Source organism: Triturus cristatus, chromosome 1_2 (assembly GCF_964204655.1).
Source record: "Triturus cristatus chromosome 1_2, aTriCri1.1, whole genome shotgun sequence".
Classification (NCBI taxonomy): domain Eukaryota; kingdom Metazoa; phylum Chordata; class Amphibia; order Caudata; family Salamandridae; genus Triturus; species Triturus cristatus.
The window spans coordinates 703,951,089-703,978,055 of record NC_140580.1 but is presented as its reverse complement, the minus strand read 5'-3'; the positions used below and the strand labels follow the sequence as shown (position 1 = coordinate 703,978,055).

Here is a 26,967-nt window from a genome sequence, read left to right as displayed (position 1 = left end):
AGATGTTTTTCAAACACTGAGGATGCTATTTGGGAGTTTATGAACCAGTGTCTCCCACCATCTGTAAACGACAGTATATGATTATACTGCTTGCTACTCTGATTCAGGCATGTGAATCTATGAAAGATACCCCAATACTGGATAAGAAAACAAGTTACTTACCTGTAATTACAGTTATCCAGTATTGGTATCTTTCGTAGATTCACATGCACCCACCCTCCTCCCCGGCTAGTCAGTTCTCTATATCTGGGATACTTACTTCTCACTTGTGCTAGGAAAATCTGAGGAGAACTGCCTCTGCTGGGAAGGTTCTAGAGAGTGCTAGCAGCTGATTAGCTGGGACCAATCTTTGGTTCTTTTTGCTATAATGATGTAGATAGGCTACTAAGACTTAGGCCTTTTTCTTTTAGCCTACTACTATTATTTACTCTTGGCACTACTTTTGTATTTACCGTGGGACACCCGCTTCGGCGACGGGAATGATTCAGGCATGTGAATCTATGAAAGATACCAATACTGGATAACTATAGTTACAGGTAAGTAACTTGTTTTCTTTCCTCCTTAGGATAACATTGACTGTTTTTCTTGGAAAAGTTTGGAGTTAGAAAACCTAAAGAAATTCTTTAAAATTGTACTAATTAACATAAGTAATTTTACTTACCTGTTTACAGGAAATGCCCCAGAGTAATATATAGGTATACTACTCTGTGTAAGAAAATTAATCTCAAAAGTAACTTACCTGTAATCTTACTGAAAATCGAAGTATATGCACTGTATTTACAAAGCATTGCATTTCTCAGAAACAATACTGTAAGTCAAAACAAAGTGCATTTACAATTGCAATCCAAACTGTGTTACAAACTGTATATTGACTGCAAAGTACTTATCACTTACCTGTGCCAGGGTTGCTTTGTTCTAGGAAATAAAACAACTAAAAGAATATTTTTATACAAAAACAATTGGTCTGAAGTTCAGTCTTTGGGTGTGTGAATTAATTTGCTGACTGAGTGTGCACAACAAATGCTTAACACTGTCCTCTGATACTGCCTTACTGCTCGACCACACTACCACAGATAGAGAGTGAGGTGCTATCTAACTTTACCTCTGCCTACCTTTGGGGTTCCACTGAACTCTGCACACTATACCTCACTTTGGTATAGTATATACAGAGCCAGCTTCCTACACATCTCCCTCCTGGTGTTCTTTGTTCCGCCTCACCCCTCGTAAGAGGAGGAGATACTTAGCCAGTTAGATCTGAAAGGAGCCCTTGGCTTCTACATCTAACATACCAGAGACCATCAGGTGGACGATCAGCTCTTTGACTTATTCACTGGAGCAAAGTAAGGTAACGCTGTGCAGAAAAGGACCATCTGGTGCTAGATCATGCTCTACTTTAAGATCTGCAACGCATAGGCCAAAAATCAGCCACCTTAGAGCTTGCAAGCTCATTCCACCAGAGCCACGGCTGCTACCCCTGTGGGGGCCCAGTTCTGGACAACTGCTAGGCAGTGATATGAATGTCCCTCCATTTGTTCACAAAGTGTTGTCTGGACAACCAGGTCCACTGAGAAGATCACTGTGCCCACTGGTTCCTTAAGGACTTTTTAGTCTGCGCCGATTGCTGGACCCTCCACCTAGGAGGCATTGCTTGATTATGTAGTCAGAAGGTGAGGAATCTGCAGTTAGACGTCTCTATCAGAAGAACAATTTACTAATCTCGAGAAACGCTCTTTCTGCTAGCGACTAAAGCTAAACGCAGATCCTCACCTACCCTCCCACCTCCCTGTTCATTGAACTGATCTCTTTACTTTAAAACACCTCAATATAGGAATCTGCTCACTGGACTCCACCAATCTGATTAGCTCTGCAGGTGCAGAAGCGTCTAGAAAATAACTGATGTCAGCGCGCATAAGTGGCTGTGCATGTCACAGCTGTCATGGAGTGACGTCGATGTGGAACCATCTGCATTATCTACTGGCACACAGAGGTACTGCTGAAGATTTTCCAGATCCAGTCTGACACCTGGGGGAGCATTTAAAAGGTGCAGAATCTGTAGATAAATATAGTCTATACCAGAAAGCACATTAATGAAGGTAAGTAAATTGTTCTATTATGTTGGAATACAATTTTCTATTATGCTGTCAGTTATGACCTTCTCCGGAGACTGAAGTATGAGGTACTGCCAGTGTTGGAGTTATTTAAGAGAAAAAATTGTACTTATGAACAAGTTTCACATCAATAGTCTTCTAATTTCTTATTTGGTAATTAGCTCTACTATTAAATTAGTGTGTTTCCACTCCACAGTCTAAATGGGGGGAGTACATTAGACTCAGTTATTTTACAAGTTCTATAAATTGATGACTAATGTAGCGTATAGTATTTTAAGCCTTTGTTTTCATTATTCTCTTGTTTAATATTTATTGAGGTCCTCTCTAGAGCAGTTCTTGTATTCAGGTACCTACAGCCACTCTGCATAGTTTATAGAGTTGAATTAATAAAAGTAAATAAATATAATATTATTGAGATGATTGTTTTAGTGGCTTACAAGTTTCTATGACCATTTTGCTTGAAATTTAAAGTTTTTTGTTGTCAATCCCAGTTGCATGACTACATAGATACTTTCATGTGCCTCTTTTATTTGTTGCTTGTTTTTTTTATTTGAAGTGACTGTATATTCTATTTTGCTGTTTTGTAGGAGGACATGGATTTGAAAGCGCTTGGTTTTGATGTAGCTGAAGGAATGAATGAACCATACCTCCCTGGTGACAGTGGCATATTTGTTTCCAAAGTGGACAAAGGCAGTATTGCAGATGGCCGGTTAAGGTGTGTATAAGAGAATTAGTTGGGTTTCATCTGAGACACATTCTTTCCTCAAATGTAAGTGTTGTTCTGTGGTATTTAATCCACGCTTTTCCATTCTGAAAGTATTTTGTGATAGCATACAGAAATCCGTTTCCTTTTGACACTTCAGATATGTTTGTTAATTCTTTTAAAATGGTGTCACAGTGCATAGATGTAATCTTACCTACCTAATCATTGATATTGTCATCAGATTCGTAACCAGAATGATTGTGACAGACATGGAGGAACATTGCAACACTAAAAACCATAGCAAAATTAAAACACCTCTTTGACAGCTAGTTCAGAAAATAGATTATTTTAAACATGGTGCCTATCCAGCCTGATGAATCTTCCCAGATGACTTATCTGCTCTACCTTTTTGATAATGTTTAGTTGAGGGGTAGATAGAGGGCTGGGAGCACTAGTCACTTATAGGGGTAATGAACATCCATGAATGTAAGATAAAATTCCATGTAAATAACTTCCTTCACCAGCATACAACCTTCACTTTTATTTACAGTCTTTAACAATAGAGCAAGTTTCAAATAAGACCTAAACAAATTTAGGTAGAGGGCATATTGAAGGAATGGAAAAATTCCTTCTTTAACAAAGACATATTATTTGGAAGACTTGGTACTACTTGTGAATGTAGTCTGCAATCAAATACAATAGGATGATGGACGGAGCTCTTAAACTTTTCAGACACTCGCCCCCAGTCACTATTAGATCTGGGTTGAACCATCCTCGTTCTTTGGCTCACTTCGACACCCCAGTTGAGACCCTGCCATATGCAAATCATTCTTGGCCTTGTTCCTCGTGGGAGCAGTCCAGCCCGAACTGCCAATCCAGGTCCTCCCTGGACCGCAAACCAGCATCCTGGGACCGGTTTTGGTGTAACACCCCTCATCAGCCAGGCTAGTTTGAATAGAGTGGCAAAGTGAGCAAGGGACCCACGTCTGGGCATACCCTGCCAACTTAGGGCGAACATGCAAACACAAAAAGATGATGGACTGAGTGCTGAAACTTTTCAGACACTGGCCCCTATACACTATTAGATCTGGATTAAAACCATCTTTGTTATTTTGCTCACTTCGCCACCCCAGTTCCTTGCCAGCCATATTCACAATCAGTCGTGACCCTGTTCCCCCTAGGAACAGTCCAGCCCGATCTGCCAAGCCAGGTCTTTCTTCCTGGACTGGAAATGAGCATATTGGGACCGGTTTCTGGGTAACACTCCTCATCATCCAGTCTAGCTTGAAACTAGGGTGGCATAGTAAGCAAAAGAACAATGGATTAAACCCAAATCTGTGACTGAGGGCGAGTGGTTAAAAAGTTTCAGCACTTCGTCCATCATCTTGTTGTGTTTGCTGTAGTCTGCAATCAACAGTATCTAAATATGTTTTGAATGCACTCCGTGTGTGAATTGCACATCTGAAATGTGAATGTACTAGGTCATAAAAACCTTGCTAATAAACTATTTATAAATATTTATGAAGAGTGAATAGTAGTTCTCCAAGAGATACTTTCCTCTAGAAGCAGAGATAAGCATATTACTAAGCTTAAGAATAGACATTTATATCCTTTTTTAGAATTAATTGTACTTACTATAAAGAAACAGGCTTTCAGTTTTCTTCTTCCAAAAGAAAATAATAGGAAAGGGGAATTTTACCAGGATACTAAATAGACATGGGCAGTTAATTCTTCTGCTCTGAGAATGAAAATTGTGTCCGTTATAGAATTCCAGCCAGTAAGGGTGATCCATCTTCACGACATGCATGTGTGAGGGTTTGCGCACCCTCCCACTCCAAGAAGGCACTGAAAGCTTGGAATTCGACATTTCTGTAAGTAAAGAAGTGCCAGGAAAAGCATCTTCAACAGAGCATCTGCCTTCCACCTCCTAAGGAACGAAAGCTGTGTATAACTTTAGAAGCTGCTAAGCAAACCTCTTCCGATGTAATGACTAACTGGTCATCAATGACTACTCGATCATTGAACAAGATGCCTCAGGCACCATTAACCTCTGCACCATTGAACCACTTACATCTGTGGATCTAGTCATTGAGGGCCAGCTGATAGCCCAGTCAGTACTTCAAGCTCTATCTGATGTCTTTTTCCAGTCAACACCTGCTATGTTGACACCTGTCTTGTCAACTCTTTGAAAAATCGGTTTTAAGGGTATATAAAAAAAGGTTCCCTCTATTATGTTTACTTCACAGGAGTGACACTGTGCGTGCTATGACCACTTGTGTTGCCAATGTGCCTGCAGCAAATATCTTTGATACACCGGAAAAAGGAGACAGCTGTGATGGAGATAGTTTTAGTACAGCCTACATCCCTGGTCTTCTCAACGTCGAGCAAAGACCAGAGGAGTACAATGCAGACCAAGAGCAAGGAGACCTTGGATATGGTCATTTAGCTGCAGGCAGCCGCTGATTTCAGGAGGAAGAGTGGCACCATAATGTGCAGCGGTATACAGAAACATATGACACTGTTAGGACAGCACATTATCGGGATCCTCCTATGCTGCAGAGCTCTGTTAATCTGATAAGAGACTTGGAAAGCACTTTGCATAACTTTTATTCAACATTTGAAGCCCCGCCTCTTCCTGTAGCACCAAATTTCTCTTCTGCAGCCACCCTAACTACAGCTCATGCTAAAGGTCAACCCCCTTTTCCTAACCTTGATGTCATCCCCTCAACATGAGGACATAGGAGGATAAAGGAGAAGAAGCAGAAAAGAATCTAAGAGTGCTAGAGGATGCGCAAGAGCAAAAATGGTTTCCTTACATTATCCAATTTAGGAACGACAAGGAGTATGAAAAGACCATTTCTGCCTTCAAAGAGAATTAATACTTCCTGAGAGCCTCTTTGAGAGACGGTTAACAGCCGTTAAGCAGCTAACAAGAGGAAGATGCCCACTGACTTATCCCCAGCCCTACTGGCTTGTCTCCAACTCGAACATGCTCCTGCGAAATCCTGGTGTGTCCAGCAGCTAGCAACCTCGAAAACCCCGGAGGACCTGCCTGCCTTCAACGCCAAAGACTATGTCTCCTGTGAACACCGGATTTGTTCATCTGAACCTCTGGTTCCGGTCGGACACCGCGGATCTGCCCGACTCTGTGGGGCCTGAGCTCGAGTGGGCAAACACCACCAGAGCCAGCTTCCTACAGCAATGTTTCAGCGTCTATCCCAGATTTCTGTGAGAATGACTCTGAGGCCTCTGGGCCTCATGGCCCCCTACATCCAGCTAGTGGATCATGCCAGATAGCATATGCGGGCTCTGCAGTGGGACCTGAAGTTCCAGTGGGCGCAGCATCAGGGGAATCTTTCAGACTACGTCCAGATCTCAGAGGGAACTGCACACAAACTGTAGTGGTGGCTCACGACCCAAGAATGGGTCTGAGGCAGATCCCTCTCCCTTCCCCAACCAGATCTGACAGTGGTGATGGATGCATCACTTCTGGGATGGGGCAGCCACCTGGCAGAGGCGGAGATCAGAGACGTCAGGGGGGAGGGAAGGATGGAGTGGTGTAGATGTGCACCGACAACACTACCGCCATTTGTTACTGCAACAAACAGGGCGTGGTGGAGTTGTGGACCTTTTGTCAATAGGCTCTCCACCTCAGGACATGGCTGGAACATCAGGACATTACCCTGGTGGTTCAACACCTGGGGGGCTCCCTGAATGCCAGGGCAGACCAACACAGCCGTAGGTGCCTAGGCGATCACTAATGGCATTGCCAACCGGAGGTGGTTCAAGGTCTCTTTCAGCATTCTGTTCGCCTCTGAAGAGAACGAGCAATGTCAGCAGTTTTGCGCATTGGAGTTTCCAAGACAGCACTCGCTCGGTGATGCTTTTCGCCACAAGTGGAGCTTTGGCCTTCTGTACGCCTTTCCGCCTGTTCCACTTCTGCTCAGAGTGCTCAAGAAGATCCAGTGCGTCTGTGCTCAAGTCATTCTTGTAGCTCCGGACTGGGCACGAGAGTCTGGTATTTCGACCGTCTGAGCCTGGCCATCGATCCTCTGCTCAGACTGCCCCTGTGGGAGGATCTTCTGTTGCAGCAGCAGGGGAGGATTCCTCACTGGAACCTGTCCAGTCTCCACCTGCTTGCTTTGAGATTGAGCAGCGGCAGGTGTCAGCTTTCGACCTTTCCCCCAAAGTCTGTGATGTTATCTTGGAAGCCAGGCGTCCCTCCATGAAAAGAATATACGCCTGTAGATGGAACAGAACTTTCTTGTATGATCTTGGTTCGCAGACCCTCCTCTGGGAATGGTATTGCTGGGGTATCTATTCTAAGGCAAGGAATCTACAACTAACAGTCTCTATCTGATGAACAAGTTACTTACCTTTGATGTAGACATATGTTAGTTGTAGATTCCTTACTGCCCCACCCATCCTCTTCGCTCTCTGAACTGATTTCTAGGGAATAGGGACTTCCTAAAGGGCCCTAGTTTTGACGCATTAGTGGTCAGACTGTTTCATAGCTCTGCACTTCTGGCGTGGAAAGTCGTTTTAAGAACTGATGTCAGCTCGCATGGACGGTGTCTGTCTATGTTCTGTGATGTAATCCCGGCGCCGACAATGGATGCGGAACCTACAAACACCACCTAATGACACGCGGGGTACTGCTGAAGAAAGAATCTCAGGATCCAGACTTGCGCCTGGGGGAAATTCTAAGGTAAGGAGTCTACAGCTAACCTATTTCTCTACCAGATACATTGTTACCGAAGGTAAGTAACTTGTTTATCAGCTTTACCAATCCCCCCCCCCTTCATGGCCCCGGCCTCGGGCTCAACTCCGACTTCTACAAATCTCCATCAATTTCATTCACCCGGCACATGTGGAGTGATGGAAAAGACACCTTTTTTCTTCTGCCCCTAGTGCTACACAATGTACTGCAGGCAAGATCATCATCCAGTCTGCCTCTCTCCAGAACACAACTAAACATCGTGTGAAGCCTGCCTCGCCTTTCAGTCGAAAAAAGACTCTTCAACAATGACATGAGAGGCGGTGGACCTACACCACAGTGGAGGCACAGAGAGGGGAAGACATCCTGACATTTTCGAGGACGGACATGCGGAACCATAAGAAAGCGACATTGATTAAGCAGAGGCCCAAGGTACACCGATGGACGTCCCCATTCTTTTTGCCAGTAGTGGCGAAGGGTTTGATTCAGACTAGGACATACAATAGGCCCAACAGATCGCTATGGCAGGGCACATGAGTACTGTAGTGAAAGCCTTGCAAACACAAACTATTGGAGCCCACTGGGATGAAATGCAGGAATTGGTGCAACACCTTCCTTGAACAATATAAACAAAGAGGATCAGAGGTAATGGAAGAGGGGAAAATGAACTCCGTCGCAACAAATCAGCGTGTTTTAGACACTGCAGACACTAGTGCTAAGGAAGTCAATACGTGTATCATAAGCAGACGCCACACATGGCTAAGGGTGTCCGAGTTTAAACCTGACCTCTTCCCAATTTACCTTTTGACGGAGAACACCTCTTTGGCCCACAAGTGGATAAAAGCTGCTTGAAGTCCGGCAGTCGGCTCAGCGCCGTTCAAGGTCCCCGTCACCATCGTTCGTCGGGATCAAAGTCTTTGCATTCGGGGTCAAGTTATACGAAGCATCACAAGAAGTCGAAGAAGCGTCATCGCTCTTCGACTTCCCCTTGCGCGATGCGGCTGAGGTTGGTGCGTTCCCCGTGGCTTCGGCGGAGCCTACGGTGTCGCCGTCGGTCTACCCGCCCTTCCCGGTTCTGTTGGTGACTCCGGCCCAACTGCAGGAATTTCTGGCAGCCATGGCCCACCTCTTTGGGCCATCTGGCCTCGCCGGCGCGCCTTCGAGGCCCGTGGGCCCGACTGGGGGGTTCTCGCCCTTTGCTGTCGGCTTCGGCCCCGGCCCCGCTGGGCCCCCAAGTACCCAGGGCTGGATCCCGGTCGACGCCGGTTGACCTCTTGACACCTCCACCGACCCCACCTGCACCACTCCTGACGTGGACCATGCTCCCGGACGACGTCATCCCCGGTTTCAGCCCTGACCTGGACACGGCACCGGAACGGCGTCGCTCGACGCCGATTCCGACGCCGATGGGGCCTTTCTACCCCTATGTCCACCAGCCTCCATATTTGCGGCCTGTTCCACAGCCTTCGGAGGAAGGGGAGGACTGGGAGGGGTCGGAGGACCCTCTCACAGTGTGAGTTTGACCGGACTGGGTTGAGGATTTGGGGAATGCCAGCAGTCTTGACACCTCTCCTGACCTTGGCATGCTAACTCCTCCTACTGTGGCTACGGAAGAGGGTGCGAGTTATGCAGTGGTGTTGCGTAGGGCGGCTGAGTAGTATAGAATTAGATTCAGGGGGGCTCACAAAACCCAGATCCAGTCCTGGGTTGATTTTGTAGACTACTCAGTAAAGACACTGGATGGTTGGTTAACTGGACATAATGTGCATGATTTCTGGACTTTACAATTTGTTTATGAAGGAACATATACTAAGTAATTGCACAAATGAAAAGTTGCATCAGCATTTGGTAGACCTAGGTCTAATTTCTCCCCAAGAATTGGGAAAGAAGGCAGACCACTGGGTCAAGACTAGGGTGAAAAGGGCAACCACTGGGGGTGACCAGAAGAAGATGGTTTCAAAACCTCCCCGGGGGAAAGGTGGTGAGAATCAACCTTATAGGGGGAAGAACTTTGATCCCACAAAGGCCTGGTGTAACAACTGTAAGAAGTTGGGATACTTAACTGTAGACAAATCTTGTCCCCACTACAAGGCTCCTAAGGCAACCAGTACAGCTACACCTGGGGTGGCAAGTCTACAGATGGGATCAGCAGTGTGCCCAGAGCAAATCGGGATGCACACTGAAGCAGTTCTAGTTTCAGAAGGGGACGTTGTGTTTGCCACTGTTGCTGTGTGGCCACCCAACTTAAAGAAATACTTGCAATACCCCTGGGTTAATGGAACTAGGATAGAAGCTCTGAGGGATACATGTGCCAGTGTCACAATGGTGAGAGAGACACTGGTTTCCCCTGAGCAATACTTGCTTGGGAAAACCTACCCAGTCACCAATGCTGACAGGGTTACCACTAATCATCCAATGGCTATGGTGACATTAGGCTGGGGGGGGGAGGCGGTGTTACTGGCCTGAAACAGGTAGTGGTCTCTCAAAAGTTACCAGCTGCATGTCTGCTAGGAAATGACCTGGAAACCTCAGAGGTTGAGCTAAAGACCCATGCAACCATGCTGGGTATCCCTGAATTTGTGTGTGTGCAAACTAGAGCACAGAGCAAGAGGAAGGGTGAAAAAGTAGGTTTGGAGCCTGAACCAACCAAGAGAACAGGTAATAAGACTGGGGGACCAGCTTCTGTACAGCAAACCACTCAGGACCCCTCTCCACAGGGAGAGGACTTGGACACCCCTGAGGGAACTGAGCCTATGGAGGTTGACCCTTATCAGGTCGAACATTTGGGCCCAGGGGGACCCTCTAGGGAAGAGCTGTGCCAGGGTCAGCAAGACTGTCCCACTCTTGAAAGCCTGAGGCAGCAAGCGGTTTCAGAAGCAAAGGGAGATGTCAGTGGTACCCACAGAGCTTATTGGGAAGAGGGATTACTGTATGCTGAGGCAAGAAACCACACTCCTGGAACCACCAGGAGGGTGGTAGTGCCACAGAAGTACAGGGAGTTCCTCCTAACTTTGGCTCATGACATCCCCCTAGCTGGACATCTGGGGCATACCAAAACTTGGGAAAGGCTAGTTCGTCACTTTTACTGGCCCCAGATGCACCAAAAGGTGAAGGAGTTTGTCAGCTCCTGTGTTACCTGTCAAGCCAGTGGCAAGACAGGTGGCCACCCAAACGCCCCCCTCATCCCACTACCAGTGGTGGGGGTACCATTTGAAAGGGTAGGAGTGGACATTGTGAGTCCACTTGAACCTCCCACAGCCTCAGGGAACAAGTTCATTCTAGTAGTAGTGGATCATGCTACTAGGTACCCTGAAGCGATTCCCCTTAGGACTACTACAGCTCCTGCAGTAGCCAAGGCCCTCCTGGGTGTCATCACCAGGGTAGGGTTTCCTAAGGAGGTGGTTTCAGACAGAGGTTTCAACTTCATGTCTGCTTACCTGAAACACATGTGGAAGGAGTGTGGAGTGCAGTACACGTTTACTACACCCTACCATCCACAAACCAATGGCCTTGTTGAAAGGTTCAACAAGACATTGAAAGGCATGATCATGGGACTCCCTGAAAAACTCAAAAGGAGATGGGATGTCCTGTTGCCATGCCTGCTTTTCGCTTACAGAGAAGTGCCACAGAAGGGAGTAGGGTTTTCCCCTTTGAACTTCTGTTTGGTGATCCTGTGAGGGGATCACTCTGTCTTGTGAAAGAGGGTTGGGAGAGGCCTCTCCAAGAACCCAAACAAGACATTGTGGACTATGTGCTTGGCCTAAGGTCCAGAATGGCTGAGTACATGGAAAAGGCATCTAAGAATCTTGAGGCCAGCCAGGAGCTTCAGAAGCACTGGTATGACCAACAAGCTGCACTGGTTGAATTTCAATCTGGGCAACATGTGTGGGTTTTGGAGCCAGTGGCACCAAGGGCATTCCAAGATAGATGGAGTGGCCCTTACCCTATCCTAGAAAAAAAGAGTGAGGTCACCTACTTAGTTGACCTGTGCACTAGTAGGACACCCTAAAGGGTTATCCATGTGAACTGCTTTAAGCTCTACAATGACGGGGCTGACATCACCATGCTGATGGTGACTGATGAGGAACAGGAAGCAGAGAGTGAACCTCTGCCTGATCTCTCCTACAGCCCAAAAGATGGGTCAGTAGATGGAGTTGTCTTTTCAGACACACTCTCTGCCCAACAGCAGGCGGACTGCAAGCAAGTCTTGCAGCAGTATGCTAGCCTCTTTTCCCTGACCCCTGGTCTGACAAACTGGTGTACCCATGATGTGGACACTGGTGACAGTGCACCTGTCAAGAACAAGATCTATCGACAGTCAGACCAATTCAAGAAAAGCATCAAAGCTGAAGTCAGCAAGATGCTGGAGTTGTTTTTTTTTTAACCCTCTGAGAGCCCCTGGGTCAGCCCAGTGGTTCTGGTCCCCAAACCTCATCCACAAGGTGGAAAGAGAGAAATGAGGTTCTGTGTGGACTATAGAGGTCTCAACTCTGTCACCAAAACAGATGCTCACCCCATTCCAAGAGCAGATGAGTTGATAGACAAACTAGGGGCAGCCACATTTCTCAGTACCTTTGACTTAACTGCAGGGTACTGGCAGATTGGCATGGCCACAGGAGCAAAAGAGAAAAACGCATTCTCCACACCTGATGGGCATTATCAGTTCACTGTGATGCCCTTTGGCTTAAAGAATGCCCCTGCCACCTTCCAGAGGCTGGTGAATCAAGTCCTGGCTGGGTTGGAGTCATTTAGTGCAGCTTATCTTGATGAAACTGATGTTTTTAGCTCCACCTGGCAGGATCACCTGATCCACCTTGGGAAGGCTTTAGAAGCCCTGCAAACTGCAGGCTTAACTTTCAAGGCATCCAAATGCCAGATAGGGCAGGGCACTGTGGTGTACTTGGGCCACCTTGTAGGTGGAGGCCTGGTACAACCCTTACAGCCCAAGATCCAGGCCATCCTGGACTGGGCAGCTCCAACAACCCAGACCCAAGTCAGGGCATTCCTTGGCTTGACTCGGTACTACAGGAGGTTTGGGAAGGGGTATGGGTCCATTGTGACTCCCCTCACAGAACTCACCTCCAAGAAGATGCCCAAGAAGGTTAACTGAACAGTTAGTTGCCAAAAGGCTTTTGACACCCTGAAAGAAGCAATGTGCTCAGCACCAATTCTAAAAGCTCAAGATTATGCCAAGCAGTTCATAGTGCAGACTGAAGCTTCTGAGCTAGGGATAGGAGTGGTCCTATCCCAGACCAATGATGAAGGCCAAGACCAACCTGTTGCTTTTATAAGCAGGAGACTTCTCCCCAGAGAGCAGCGTTGGAGTGCCATTGAGAGGGAGGCCTTTGCTGTGGTTTGGTCCCTCAAGAAGTTGAGGCCATACTTGTTTGGTACTCACTTCCTGGTTCAAACTGACCACAGACCTGCCAGATGGCTAATGCAAATGAAAGGGGAAAATCCAAAACTACTAATGTGGCACCATGATGGCTGCACTGAAGATTGAGAAGTTTGATATCAAACTTCTCAGCACATTAAACCCACACTGATGCCATTGTGGGATTTAATGTAAAATGCGGCGAGGTGAAGCACAACTCCGGGCTCTCGTCATCTTGAGGATGGGGGGGGAACTACCCAATCAGGACTAGGCTCCTGCCCCCCTCCCAATGGAGAATGGCAGGATAGGGGGTGTACCCACCCCAGGGAAGGGACCCATTGGTCCCTGACCTTCACCTACCTGTAACGCCCCTAAATTTAGTATTTGGGGCACCCTGAACCTTCCTTCCTCAGATCCTGAATCCGAAAAAAGATAGAAAAACAAGAAGAAAGAAGACCTGCCATGCAGCTGCTAACAAGAGGAAGACACCAACTTACTTGGCCTCAGCCCTACAGGCCTGTCGAACCTCGAACCTGCTCCTGCTAAAACCCGGCATCTCCAGTGGTCAGCAACCTCGAAAACTCCAGAGGACCTGACTGCCATGCTCATCTAAAAGACTGGGACTCCCACGAGCAGTGGTTCTGCTCAAAACAAACAACAAACCCCTGATGCCAGCCAAGAACCGCGACTCCTGCACACTCTGCACCCGCCGAGCCCGGCCTGTGCCTGAGTGGACAAAGACCACGAGGACGTCCCCCCGGCGACTGTGACCAAGAATCCAGCACCCAAGGACCCTCCTGACGACGCCTGCAGCCTCAGAACCAGGGACCCCTCCAACCGCGACCAGCAGAGGGTAAGATTTCCCGACGCGAAAAGACACCCCTGCACCCGGCGCCCTGCGGCCCCCTGTGCCCAGCACCTGGGTGCCTACCTAACCTACAGCTTCCCAACTTACCTCTCGAAGTGGTGGTCGCACCTGAAGAATCTCCGTCCCCGAGCTTGCAGCCTTTGTTCATCTTGCAGCTTCTCCATTGAAATACATTGAGCGCCTGACGGCTCAAAGCACCCTGCACCTAGCCGCCTGAGTGCCACTGGAAGTGCAACCTCTATCCTATCCTACTTCCCCACTTGCCCTGTGTGAGTGACCAGGAGCCCAGCTCCCACAGCATCGTGGATTGCCTGCTAGCAGCCACCAACCAAAGGCCCCCTGCCCGCCATAGGCTAACAGTGGGCCTAACTCTCTCTGCACCCGGCTGCCCCGGTGCCGCTGAGGGTGTAACAACTGTACCTACCTGACCCTGGGAGACCCCTGAGTCTATGCCTAGAATCTTAACTCTGCCAGTCGAGTACTTACCTGAAAGCCGATAACTCACTGTTCGAGGCATATGAGCTGCAGATTATACACTGTGCATAGATCGCCATCTGGTGTTGGGCCCGGATGTTTGCAGCTTGTTTTTCCTCCTGGAAAGTCTTTGGGAGTCACGAGGTCGGTGACTCCTCCCTTGGTCCGTACTGCGCATGGGCTTCGGCTCCATCCTCAGATTGTTTTTTTCTGCCATCGGGCTCGGATGTAATACTTCGCGCTCCGGTTCCGAACTTTTCCAGTTCAACGATCGACGCAAAATCCTCGCTCATCGAGATTCTTCAGATAAATAAATCATCTTAATCACCTTCCCTTCGGCACTTCTTCGATTCCGGTCGTCGACTGCGGCCTTCGGGCCTAACCCGGCTCCGGTCTCGGCTGATGGAAAGAACTCCCTTCAAGAAGTGCCCTCGATGTGGGTCCAAATTCCCCCACACCGATCTTCATGAGGTGTGCAACATCTGCCTCTCCCCTGAACACGAGGCTCGAGACTATTCGAGATCGAAGGGCCCGACGCAACATGGCGCACTCTTCGACCTCCGTTCCAGTCGACATCTTCGGGGACGACGGCGAAGCTCCGGGACAGCAGAACATCGAAGAAGATGACGACTATCTCGTCAGTGCTTCCGAGGCCGACGAATCAGATGTGGAGGACATTACCCCGGCGCAGAGGGTCATGAGTACTATACCCCCTCCCACACCGATACCCAAAAAGGCTTCGGTCACGCCTTCGCGCCAAGGCAAGACCAAGGACACTGCTTCTAACACCCCACCTTCGGGCCCTGTGAAGAAGCCAAATAAGCCTTCCGGCGGCCCGGGCTCGAGCCAGCCTGCCAGCGGTGCCGAAAAACACCCTTCGCCACCGAAGAAAATATCGGCCTCCACCTCCACACCGAGCCCAGCAAACCCCTTGGTGTCGATACCCGCCCTTTCAGTGCCGACCAAACATCATAAGGCCCTCGGCACCGACACTCCCGTGCCGAAGCCTCTCTCGGCACGGAACAAAAAATCGGAGGCCCCGAAAAAGCACGGCACAGACAAGCCTAAAAAGCCGTCGGCCCCGAAAGCCTCGGCGCCGGCCGAACAACCAGTGTCGCAAGAACTTTTTACACCGGATCCTCTACAAAAGACACTTACCAAGGATCCAAAAACTGGACATTTGACACTGTCTTAAAAAGAGAGATTTGGACAAACCAGCTCCACCTCCACCTCCAAAGAGGAAGGACACTGCTACCTCCCCTTTCAGAGTGCCTTCCCCACCTCCTCCACCCCCTCCACCCTCCCCACCTCCACCCTCTCCACCCCTGCCTCAACGCTCTCCGACCCTGTCTCTAGACCATGATGATCAAGGGGACCCTTACTATTATCCAGCAGATGTGCCACAAGACCCCTCCCCTACTGGATCCCCAGACCCATGGAATGACTATAACAATCCGGACATCCCAGATGTCCCACAGGATGACCTTTATCCATCTAGGCCATCCCCACCAGAAGACTCGTTAGGTTTTCACCACCTACTACAGAGGGCAGCACATTATCACGGGGTAGAGCTACACACTGACCCAGTGGAGGAAGATTTTCTCCTAGACACCTTCGATTCTGCACATAGGTCCACTGCAATACTACCTATGCTAAAAGGAGTAATCAAACATGCACCGGAGGTTTTTAAAGACCCAGTCAGGGCTAGGGTCCTAAACCCTCGAATAGAGAAAAAATATAAAGCCGCCCCCACAGATCCTTCATACATTAAAGGCCCTGCACCACTGGATTCCTTAGTGGTATCTACAGCTAGGAAGCGTTCAAATTCTCAGGCGTCAGGCGAAGCACCGCCACCTGACAAAGAGTCCAAGCTCCTAGACGCGTCAGGGAAGCGCACTGCGTCACAAGCCGCCAATATATGGTGTATCGCCAACACTCAAGCGCTATTGGCCAGATACGACAGAGCGCATTATGATGAGTTAGAGGCCATCATGCTCCATCTCCCTGAAAAATATAAGAATAGAGCTAATGAATTGATCCAAGAGGGAAAAAATATATCTAATACCTCTATACGCTGTGCCCTAGATGCAGCAGATACAGCCTCCAGGGCCATAAACACCAGTGTCCTCCTTCGTCGCCACGCCTGGCTAAGAGTTTCAGGTTTTAAACCTGAGGTGCAAGCCTCCATATTAAACCACCCATTCGATCAACAACATTTATTTGGTCCAAAAGTTGATGAAGCCCTCGAAGATGAAAAAAGATACGGATACGGCGAAATCCATGGGAGCCCTACAGACACACACTCCTAGGCGCTCCTTTTGCCGCTCCTCCTTTCGGGGCACTGGTAGAGGCTACTCCTCAGATGGTGCATCCACGTCATATAAATCCCCTCCTCAGTCTACCTTCACAAAGGGTTATCAAAGAGGTGGCTACAGAGGCAATAATAATAAAGGCAGAGGCAAGACAAACACCGCCCGCTCTGCCACACCACCTACCCAATGACTTCCCCCGCTCCCTCCAGACCATTCCACTCCGGTCGGGGGCACAATACAAGATTTCCATCACGTCTGGGAGACAATCACCTCAGACAGATGGGTGACCCAAATTATTAATTCAGGGTACTGCCTAGAATTAACATCTACCCCCCCAAACATTCCACCCAGGCAACGCCCAATGTCTCAAGAACATGCCACGTTACTAAAACAGGAGGTAATCTCCCTCCTGCAAAAACAAGCCATAGAGCAAGTCCCCATCAATCAACAAAATGTAGGGGTCTACTCCCTGTACTTTCTGATTCCAAAAAGAGACGAGACTCTACGACCTATTCTAGATCTCAGGCCTCTAAACACTTACATACATTCAGACCATTTTCACATGGTGACCCTTCAACAGGTTCTACCACTCCTCTCCCAGAACGACTTTCTCACCACACTGGACTTGAAAGACGCATACTTTCACATCCCAGTACACCAGGCTCACAGAAAGTACCTACGATTTGTAGTGGACGGGCAACACTACTAGTTCAAGGTGCTCCCGTTCGGGGTCACAATAGCACCAAGGGTATTCACCAAGTGCCTAGCAGTAGTGGCGGCACACCTCAGAAGACAGCACATTCACGTCTTCCCATATTTGGACGACTGGCTAATAAAAGCCACGTCCTACGACCAATGTGTGCGCCATACCGCCGCTACAATCCAACTACTTCACCAGCTAGGTTTCACGGTGAACCACCAAAAGTCTCACCTGGTACCATCACACACAAAACAATACCTCGGTGCCACCATAGACACCTCAAAAGCCATAGCCTATCCCAATCCTGCCAGGATTGCAAACATACAGGCTCTGCGTCAAAAATTCAAACTTCAACACTCTCTCCCAGCAAGAGTGTTTATGCAACTGACAGGGATGATGGCCTCTTGCATTTTCATAGTGCCTCACGCAAGACTCCAGATGCGTCCACTCCAAGAGTGTTTAGCGCGCCAGTGGAACCAGGCCCAGGGGCAACTGACAGATCTGGTGTTGGTAGACGGTCGTACACATCGCTCTCTGCAGTGGTGGAACACCACAAACCTTTCCAAAGGTCGACTGTGTCTGGACCCGGTCCCACAAATAATCCTAACAGACGCATCGCTCTCCGGCTGGGTAGCTCATCTGTTACATCTCACAGTTCAGGGCACATGGACGCCGCAACAAAAGTTACTCCACATCAACCATTTGGAGTTACTGGCAATCTTCCTAGCCCTAAAATCCTTCCAGACACAGATTTCAGGCAAGGCATTCCTCATTCGCACAGACAACATGACTGCCATGTACTATATTAAAAAACAGGGGGGCACACACTCTCCACAGCTCTCTCAATTAGCACAGAGCATATGGAGATGGGCAATTCCGCAGAATATCTTTCTCCTGGCACAACACGTGCCTCCTAACCCAGAACCATGGAGAGATCAGGCACCCGGACCCAGCTCAGCTCAACCTCGCGATCTGGCTCCTGAGGTCCTAGAATTCGGATACCTTAACCTTCCCCTTGATTGCATGAATATTATCAGGGAAGCTAGACGCCCTACTACTAGGGCATGCTATGCTGCAAAGTGGAAAAGATTTGTTGTTTACTGCCACAACAACACAATCAACCCTCTAAGTGTGTCCATACAGCACATCATATGTTACTTGCTCCATCTACAAAGGTGTAACCTAGCATATACATCCATCCGGTTACACCTCGCAGCAATCGCTGCTTACTTACAAAACAGGCAGCACCTATCACTCTTCAGGGTGCCTGCCATCAAAGCCTTTATGGAAGGCCTCAAAAGAGTAATTCCACCCAGAGTACCACCCTCACCTGTCTGGAACTTAAATATAGTTCTGTAGTAGGGGATCTCTGTGTATAGTCATAATCTAGTGAATAGTCCCGCCCATGTGCGTGGACCCCGGAGCAATAAAAAATAATCTCTAAAAGGTGACAAATCATGCAGACCTGCATACACCTTTAAGAGAGAATTTAATTTAAAGACAGATAATGCAGCCTATACCCACAGGCTACACTGTCCAGTACTTCAACTAGAATTCCACCAACATCCACAAACAGCACTGCCTGTCTAGTTTTTCTCCCCATAGGAAAAAACCCTGCCTCTACCAGCAAAAGCCTCTGGAATGATAGAGAGGAAGGAGTGGACAGACAAGCCCCATAGGCTGCCATTATGTGGCTTAAAACAGGATACTGTGCCTTTAAGAAAACTTTCCAGGTTTCCAGAACTTTCCCCAGTATCCCAAAATGCCCAGCAGGTCCCATTTACTTTCAGTTCTTTTTTCCGGCTCCTGCTAGCAGGACCCTGGAGCATTGAGCTCTCCCCTTTTCAAGGGTTTTTTTGAGATTTTGTCAATTTTTGTCACTTTTTCAAGTGCTTAGTAGCTGGTACTGTCAACATGCCTGGCTTGTTCGACAAGTGCCCGGAATGTGGTAGAAAGAAGGCTAAAACTGATCCTCACGAGGTCTGTATAGGTTGCCTTCCCCAGTCCCACGTGCCTGAAGACTGTACCATCTGCCACTTGTTCTCAGCCAGGACCCTGAGGGACAGAATGAAAATCAGGCTTCAAGTTCTGGAGGAGAGAAGACTGAAGGCACCAGGTGGGTCTGTAGGGGCTGATTTGGCCCATACCGAGGCCTCTGGGGGGCTCCCCAGGGGCAGGAAGACCAGTAAGCGCTCCCACTCCCCGTCGACGTTGAGGGCGTCGACGGCGACGTCGAGGAGGATGACCACCGTCTGTTCGCCGTCTCCCCAGGGCTCTGGGGAGAAGCGGCGTCGACGATCGACGTCGAGGGACCTGAATAGGCCGCCGTCGACTACATCGGCATCGGCGGCGCCGTCTTCGGCGCCGTCCAGCAGTCGGCGTCGAGATCGGACCCGGCGTCGGTGCTCGCCGTTGAGGGGAGATCGCCGTTCGCCGTCGATGAAGAGGAGACGGTCGACGTCCCCGCCGAAGAGGAGATCGACGTCGAGACGTTTGAGGTCGAGGAGATCGCCGTCGCCGTCGAGGCACAGGTCGCCGTCGAGGCACAGGTCGCCGTCGAGGCGAAGGTCGCCGTCGAGGAGAAGGTCGACTTCGAGGAGAAGGTCGACTTCGAGGAGAAGGTCGACGTCGAGGACAAGATCGACGTCGAGGAGAAGGTCGACATCGAGGAAGAGAGAGTCACCGGAATCGGTGTACTCTGTGGTGTATATGCTCTCTCCCACCTCCTCCGACTCCTCCTCCACCACCGCCACCTCCACCGCCACAGCTGCGGACACTGCCTCCGCCGCCCCCCCCTCGGTCGCTGCCACGCACTCCAGTGGGACCGCCGCCGGTTCCCCCGCGGTCGGTTTCCCTTCCGAGGTACCCGACTCCGCCGCAGGGGACCCCGAAGCCACGACGCCCGCGGTCGCCGGGACCGGCTAGACCGGCGGACAGGCCGAAGCCGAAGAGGTCGCGCTCCCGCTCACAGGAGGAGAAGGTCACGGAGCCGTGGACGGTCATCGTCGGACTCAGGACGACGCCGTAGGAGGCACAGGTCCAGGTCGCACACGCGCTCCTCGACCAGAGACTTTTCTCCGACGCTGTCGGACTCACCGGGGACTAGGGTGTCTCCGGTGGACGACTTGGTCTCTTTCCAAGAGGTGCTGTTGAGAGGGGCAGCAAAGTTGGGTATCACGGTGACGGTTCCAACACCCACGACGTCCGTGATATTCGAGACACTTCATAAGAAACATCTGTCTCGCCCTCTACTGCCTCTTGTAGCAGGACTGGTGGAACCCACGTTGGAGCTGTTCCTCACTCCCGCGATGACGAAGGCCGCTCCCTCCAGGCTCATGAAAAAGTACAGGGCCCCGGAGTCGGACCCTACCTTTTTGAGAGTGGACCCGAAGCCGGATTCGGTCATCGTGACGGCGGCGAGGAAACAACATGCGACCGCCCCTTCGTCGACGGTCCCGCCTGACAAGGAAAGCCGCTGGCTGGACTCTGCGGGCAGGAAGGTGTGTGGGACCGCCGCCACTACCATGAAGGCGGCGAGTGCAGGGGCTTTGTTGGGCCGTTACGACCGGGCCCTGTGGGAGTCCCTGCAGCAGTATGCGGACCTGCTGCCCCGGGACAAGAAGGAGGACTTCTTGGAGACAGTGCGCGAAGGCATGCTGGTTTCTAATCAGGTGATCGGCGCAGTGGCGGATGTATCCTTGCTGGCCGCCCACGCCTACTGTCATGGCGTTCACCAGAGGCGGCATTCGTGGCTGCGCCTGACGTCCCTCAAGCCAGAGGCGCAGCAAAGAGTGGCCAACCTGCCCTTCTCGGGGGAAACCCTGTTCGGGAAACATGCGGACGATGAGATGGCCCGCATGAAGGCGGAGGCGGAAACCCTGACGGCCGTTGGGTTGGAGAAGGCCGAGAAGAAGAAGCGCCCGTTCCAGAGGCGGTTCGGGTCTTCGGGCAGAGGGCGTGGGCAGGGTTCGGGACAGCAGCAGCAACAACAGCAGCAGTTCCGCAAGCCCTTCCAGAAGCGCCAGAGGGGTAGAGGAGGCCAGCAGGCTACTACCACTACCAAGGGCCCGGCCGGGTCTCGGCCCTGAGCGGCTACTTCCCCCTCAACCGTTACCCACTCCAGTGGGGGGAAGCATTCAATTTTTTCCGGCAGAGTGGAGAAAAATTACTCAGGACAAGTGGGTGCTGAATATTGTTTGCAATGGATACAGTCTTCGGTTTATCAGCCCGCCTCCAGCGATTCCGCCGGTCAGCTCTCGATTCCAGCTGAGAGAGCTCCAGGCGGAGGCAGACATCTTGTTGAGAAAAAAGGCGGTAGAAGAGGTACCTCTGTCTCAAAGGGGAAGAGGTCTGTACTCTCGGTTCTTCCTCGTTCGCAAGAAGGACAAGAACGAGTTCAGGCCCATTCTGGATTTGCGACAGGCAAACAAATGGATTCGCAGAGAGAAGTTTCGCATGCTATCGTTGCACCAGATTTACCCTCAGCTGCAACGGGGAGACTGCTGGCCCGAGGACTGACGATTACGGCCACGCATCTGCCAGGGGTGCAGAATGCTCAGGCGGACGCCTTGAGCAGGCTGATTCAGGAAAACCACGAATGGGTCATAAACGACGAAGTACTAGGAGAAGTCTTCGCAAGGTGGGGGACTCCAGACGTAGATCTGTTCGCCACCGCCGAAAACAGCAAATGCCGAGACTTCGCATCCAGGTACTACCAGCGGGGGACGCTGGGGGATGCGCTATGGATCGATTGGTCGAACAGCTTTCTGTACGCTTTTCCACCCATTCCCCTGATTCCGGCGGTGCTCATCAAGCTGTCCCAGTCCAGGGCGCGGATGATCCTGATTGCCCCGGAGTGGCCCAGGCAGTGGTGGTTCACGGACCTTCTTCACCGGTCTCTCCTTCCTCACATGCGGTTGCCGTGCAGGCCGGACCTTCTCACGAAGTTCGGGGGGCGGATGGTGCACCCCAACCTCTCGTCTTTGAGTTTGGCGGCATGGCTCCTGAAATAGTGCAATATGGCCATCTGAATCTACCAGACGATTGTATGGACATTCTGAAGGAGTCTAAGCGACCTTCCACTAGGACATCCTATGCTTACAAGTGGAAGAGGTTCTGTATCTGGTGTAAGTCCAAGAACTTTGATCCGACAACATGTAAGGAAGATGTCATCCTTCCATACCTTTTACATCTGGCGCAGTCTGGCCTTAATTTCCATTCCATTAAGGTTCATCTGGCTGCTTTGACTGCTTACAGGAAATGCCCTTCACAGACTTCCTTCTTTCAGATCCCTGTGGTCAAGGATTTTTTGGAAGGCTTGAAGAAAGTGTTTCCTCCCGTCAGACTTCCCTCGCCTTCCTGGGACTTGAATGTGGTGCTGTCCAGACTGATGAAGGAGCCTTTTGAACCCATTCACAAGGCTTCATTGCAGCACCTATCCTGGAAGGCGGCGTTCCTAGTGGCCATTACATCGGCCCGCAGGGTGAGTGAACTTCAGGCATTATGTTGTCAAGAACCTTATACTGTATTTCATGCTGCTAAGGTTGTGATGCGTACTCACCCTAAATTTCTTCCTAAGGTTATCTCTGATTTTCATGTCAACCAGACCATAACTTTACCTACGTTCTTTCAGAATCCCTCTCCGCCAGCGGAAAGGTCTCTCCATTCCCTGGATGTTCGAAGGGTGTTGAAATTTTATCTGGATAAGACCAAGGATATTCGTAGGTCTGACCAATTGTTCGTTAATTATGGCTCAGTCAGGACTGGTCTTGCGACCTCTAAGCAGTCCATTTCTCGGTGGATTGTGTCCTGCATACAATTGTGTTATCAAAAGGCTAATGAGACCTTAGGGGGTAAACCTAAGGCTCATTCCACCAGGGGCAAAGCTGCCACGACGGCTTTGCTGCGTAATGTTCCGATTGCGGAAATCTGCAAGGCGGCCACTTGGAAGTCGGTCCATACCTTTGCTGCGCATTACTGTCTGGACACGGATGCCAGGGCAGATGCTCAGGTTGGGCAGGCTTCGCTGCAAAATTTGTTCGCACAGTAGTGGTAGTGTCTTGTGTGTTCTCCACCGCTTTTGTTGTGTGGGGATGGGCTTGCCATTCTATTCACTAGATTATGACTATACACAGAGATCCCCTACTACAGAAGGAGTAGTTTCTTTTCTGTAACTCCAGTTCTGTAGTAGGGGTATCTCTGTTATAGTCATAAGCGCCTGCCCTCCTCCCCGGTGGAGAGATACTTATTCATATGTAGAATGCTACAGGTCTGGCGTGCTACGCCTTCAAAAAGAACTGAAAGTGAATGGGACCTGCTGGGCATTCTGGGATACTGGGGAAAGTTCTGGAAACCTGGAAAGTTTTCTTAAAGGCACAGTATCCTGTTTTAAGCCACATAATGGCAGCCTATGGGGCTTGTCTGTCCACTCCTTCCTCTCTATCATTCCAGAGGCTTTTGCTGGTAGAGGCAGGGTTTTTTCCTATGGGGAGAAAAACTAGACAGGCAGTGCTATTTGTGGATGTTGGTGGAATTCTAGTTGAAGTACTGGACAGTGTAGCCTGTGGGTATAGGCTGCATTATCTGTCTTTAAATTAAATTCTCTCTTAAAGGTGTGTGCAGGTCTGCATGATTTGTCACCTTTTAGAGATTATTTTTTATTGCTCCGGGGTCCACGCACATGGGCGGGACTATTCACTAGATTATGACTATAACAGAGATACCCCTACTACAGAACTGGAGTTACAGAAAAGAAACTACTCCTTCTCACAAGGCTAATGGGACCCCCTTTCGAACCATTACACAAATGTGAGCTGCAATTTCTCACATGGAAAACAGCCTTTCTAGTGGCCATCACTTCCCTTAGAAGGGTTAGTGAAATACAAGCACTCACTATACAGGAAGCTTTTCTTCAAATGCATCAGAACAAGGTGGTACTCCGCACCAATCCAAAATTTCTACCCAAAGTCATTTCTCCCTTCCATCTAAACCAGTCGGTAGAATTACCAGTCTTTTTCTCACAACCTCAAACTGTTGCGGAAAGGGCTTTACACACACTGGATGTTAAAAAGGCCTTACTTTACTACATCCAAAGAACACAACCTTTCAGAAAAACCAAACAGCTATTTGTCTCCTTCTCTCCACCACATAAAGGCAACCCTATTTCTAAATCAGGGATAGCTAGGTGGATTGTAAAATGCATACATATTTGCTACCACAAAGCAAAACGAACGCTATCTGTTCCTCCTAAAGCCCACTCTACAAGGAAGATAGGGGCTGCTATGGCTTTTCTAGGGAACATACTATTAGATGACATCTGCAAAGCAGCTACATGGTCAACACCGCACACTTTCACAAAACATTATTGTGTAGATGTGCAAACCAAGCAACAAGCTAGTGTGGGCCAGGCTGTACTAAAAACACTGTTCCAAACAACTGCAACGGATGCCGGTGGTCGCCGCTAGGGTTGGGTACTGCTATATAGTCTATGCACAGTGTATAATCTGCAGCTCATATGCCTCGAACGGAATATGCTACTTACCAGTATGCATCTGTTCTTGGCATGTAAAGCTGCAGATCTATACACGCCCACCCGCCTCCCCGGCTACCTGTATCCGTTCCAGTCTATCTTATTTAGATACAACACACATGGGTTTCTTTACTGTTACTACTACGCTCCATCTTTCCCTGCTGGCGAAAAACAATCTGAGGATGGAGCCGAAGCCCATGCGCAGTACGGACCAAAGGAGGAGTCACCGACCTCGTGACTTCCAAAGACTTTCCAGGAGGAAAAACAAGCTGCAAACATCCGGGCCCAACACCAGATGGCGATCTATGCACAGTGTATAGATCTGCAGCTCTACATGCCAAGAACAGATGCAAGTAGCATATTTTCTCCATAGGGTAACATTGACTGGTTTCACTTGGAAATTCTTCAAAGTGTTGAGTTTTGAAACTTTAAAATATTCACTAATAATCAGCCGAACAACGAAAACGAAATTACTCACCTGTTATCAGGAGAGATCCCAGTGCTGGATCTTGGTGCCCAGCACTGACCCTGAAAAGTAATTACAACAGTACATACCGATAACTTGATTTTCCTCCATAGGATAACATTGCCTGGTTTTTGCCAGAAATTCTTCGTGTCGATTTTTGAAACATACAAATATTCCTTTAAAATTGCCTGTGTAACAAAAACGATTTCTTTCAACTGTTTACAGGAAATGCACCAGGGCTGAATCCAGAATCCAGCCCTGAGTAAGAAAATCACACGCAAAGTAATTGAAATTGCATTTACTTAAGAACTCCCTTTGAGCTCAATGTTATAATTGTGTTTGAATTGTAACTATTGCTCTTAAAAGTATATTGCTTATTGAAAGTATACAACTACAGCATTTCATTCTGAGAAATTATTTTGATACCTACTCGTGGTTCTAAAATAAAACAACTATATATTTTTATATACAAAACAATTGGCCTAGAGTTCAGTTCTTGAGTGTGTGGGAACATTTGCTGACTGAGTGTGTACAACAAATGCTTTACACTGTCCTCTGATACTGCCTTACTGCTCGACCAAGCTACCACTTTAGAGAGTAAGGTTATATCTAGCTTTAGCCTCTGCCAAACCTCTGGGGACTGTGGACTCTGTGCACACTGAGCCTTACTTTGGTGCAGTATATACAGAGGCACTTTCTTTCAGTGTGCACCTCTTCTCTAGTATAGGGTGGTGTTGTAGTATTTGCCACTATCAGGTTTTCAGTAATATCTTTCAAAAGATATTAACAGTGCTAGATAAATGCAAAAGCCTATCCCCTTTAAGAATGTGGCTTTTTCTCCCTCTCCTTCTCTTGCAAGTATGTATATACGTAGATGGTATCTCTATATCCCAGATTAAGCCGACAGGCAGCAGAGTGCTGTACAGCATGAAAGACTAGCAAAACATTAAGAAGTGGTTGTAGAGTTAGCTTGTTTGTCAACAGTTAACACATTGTGATATAGTATTTAACAGTTTCCTTAATTGGAGCAACTTTGGGGGGGTGGGGGGGGGGGGTGAGAAAGTGCCTTCTTTCTTGCATGGTATGCCCCCACTTTTTGCTGAATTGCTGAATGTACTTTGACTGAGTGTGCCCTGGACTCCTGCCAATCAGGTGCCCAGGGCCTATGTTCCTTCCCTAAAAACACAAGACACAAATTGGCAAACCCTGGCCACATGTCAGCCCCTGGTAAATGGTACCCTAGGTACCCAGGGCCTTGTGACCAGGGAAGGCCTCTAAGGGCTGCAGCACTCATTGTGCCACCCTTAGACACCCTGTACCCTTACACACACACACACTGCCCTTGCAGGCTGGGTGTCTGGGTGCAAGACAAAACAAAGAGTTGACATGGCACACATCCCTGTGTGCCATGCCCACCACCTACACTGCCATGGCATACATCAGCCATCCCTCTAGCTGGGTGCCCTATGCCAGTGGTGTGGGTACAGGAGCAGGAGCCCTGTGCCCCTACAGTACCCAGGTCCATTCTTGGGCACTGTAAGTGCAGTGCTGCCATTTAAGAGTTCATGGTGCTGAGAGCTCGCCAAACACGAACTTCACAGCATCATAATGGCAACACTGAAGACTGAGAAGTTTGGTATCAAACTTCTCGGCACATTAAACCCGCACTGATGCCAGTGTGTGATTTAATGTACCAAGCACCCCAGAGGGCAGCTTA

At 49.1% G+C, this 26,967-nt stretch overlaps 1 protein-coding gene across 4 annotated transcripts in view; it reads left to right on the top strand.

Moving 5' to 3' along the window:
• DLG5 (discs large MAGUK scaffold protein 5) overlaps positions 1-26,967 on the top strand; it is a 1,132,805-nt gene that overhangs the window by 263,680 nt on the left and 842,158 nt on the right. For all 4 annotated transcript variants that reach the window (XM_085608570.1, XM_085608569.1, XM_085608568.1 and 1 more), the window contains one exon: positions 2,696-2,823. In XM_085608570.1, the coding sequence (XP_085464696.1) occupies positions 2,696-2,823 (128 nt within the window). The remainder of the gene's footprint in view (positions 1-2,695; positions 2,824-26,967) is intronic.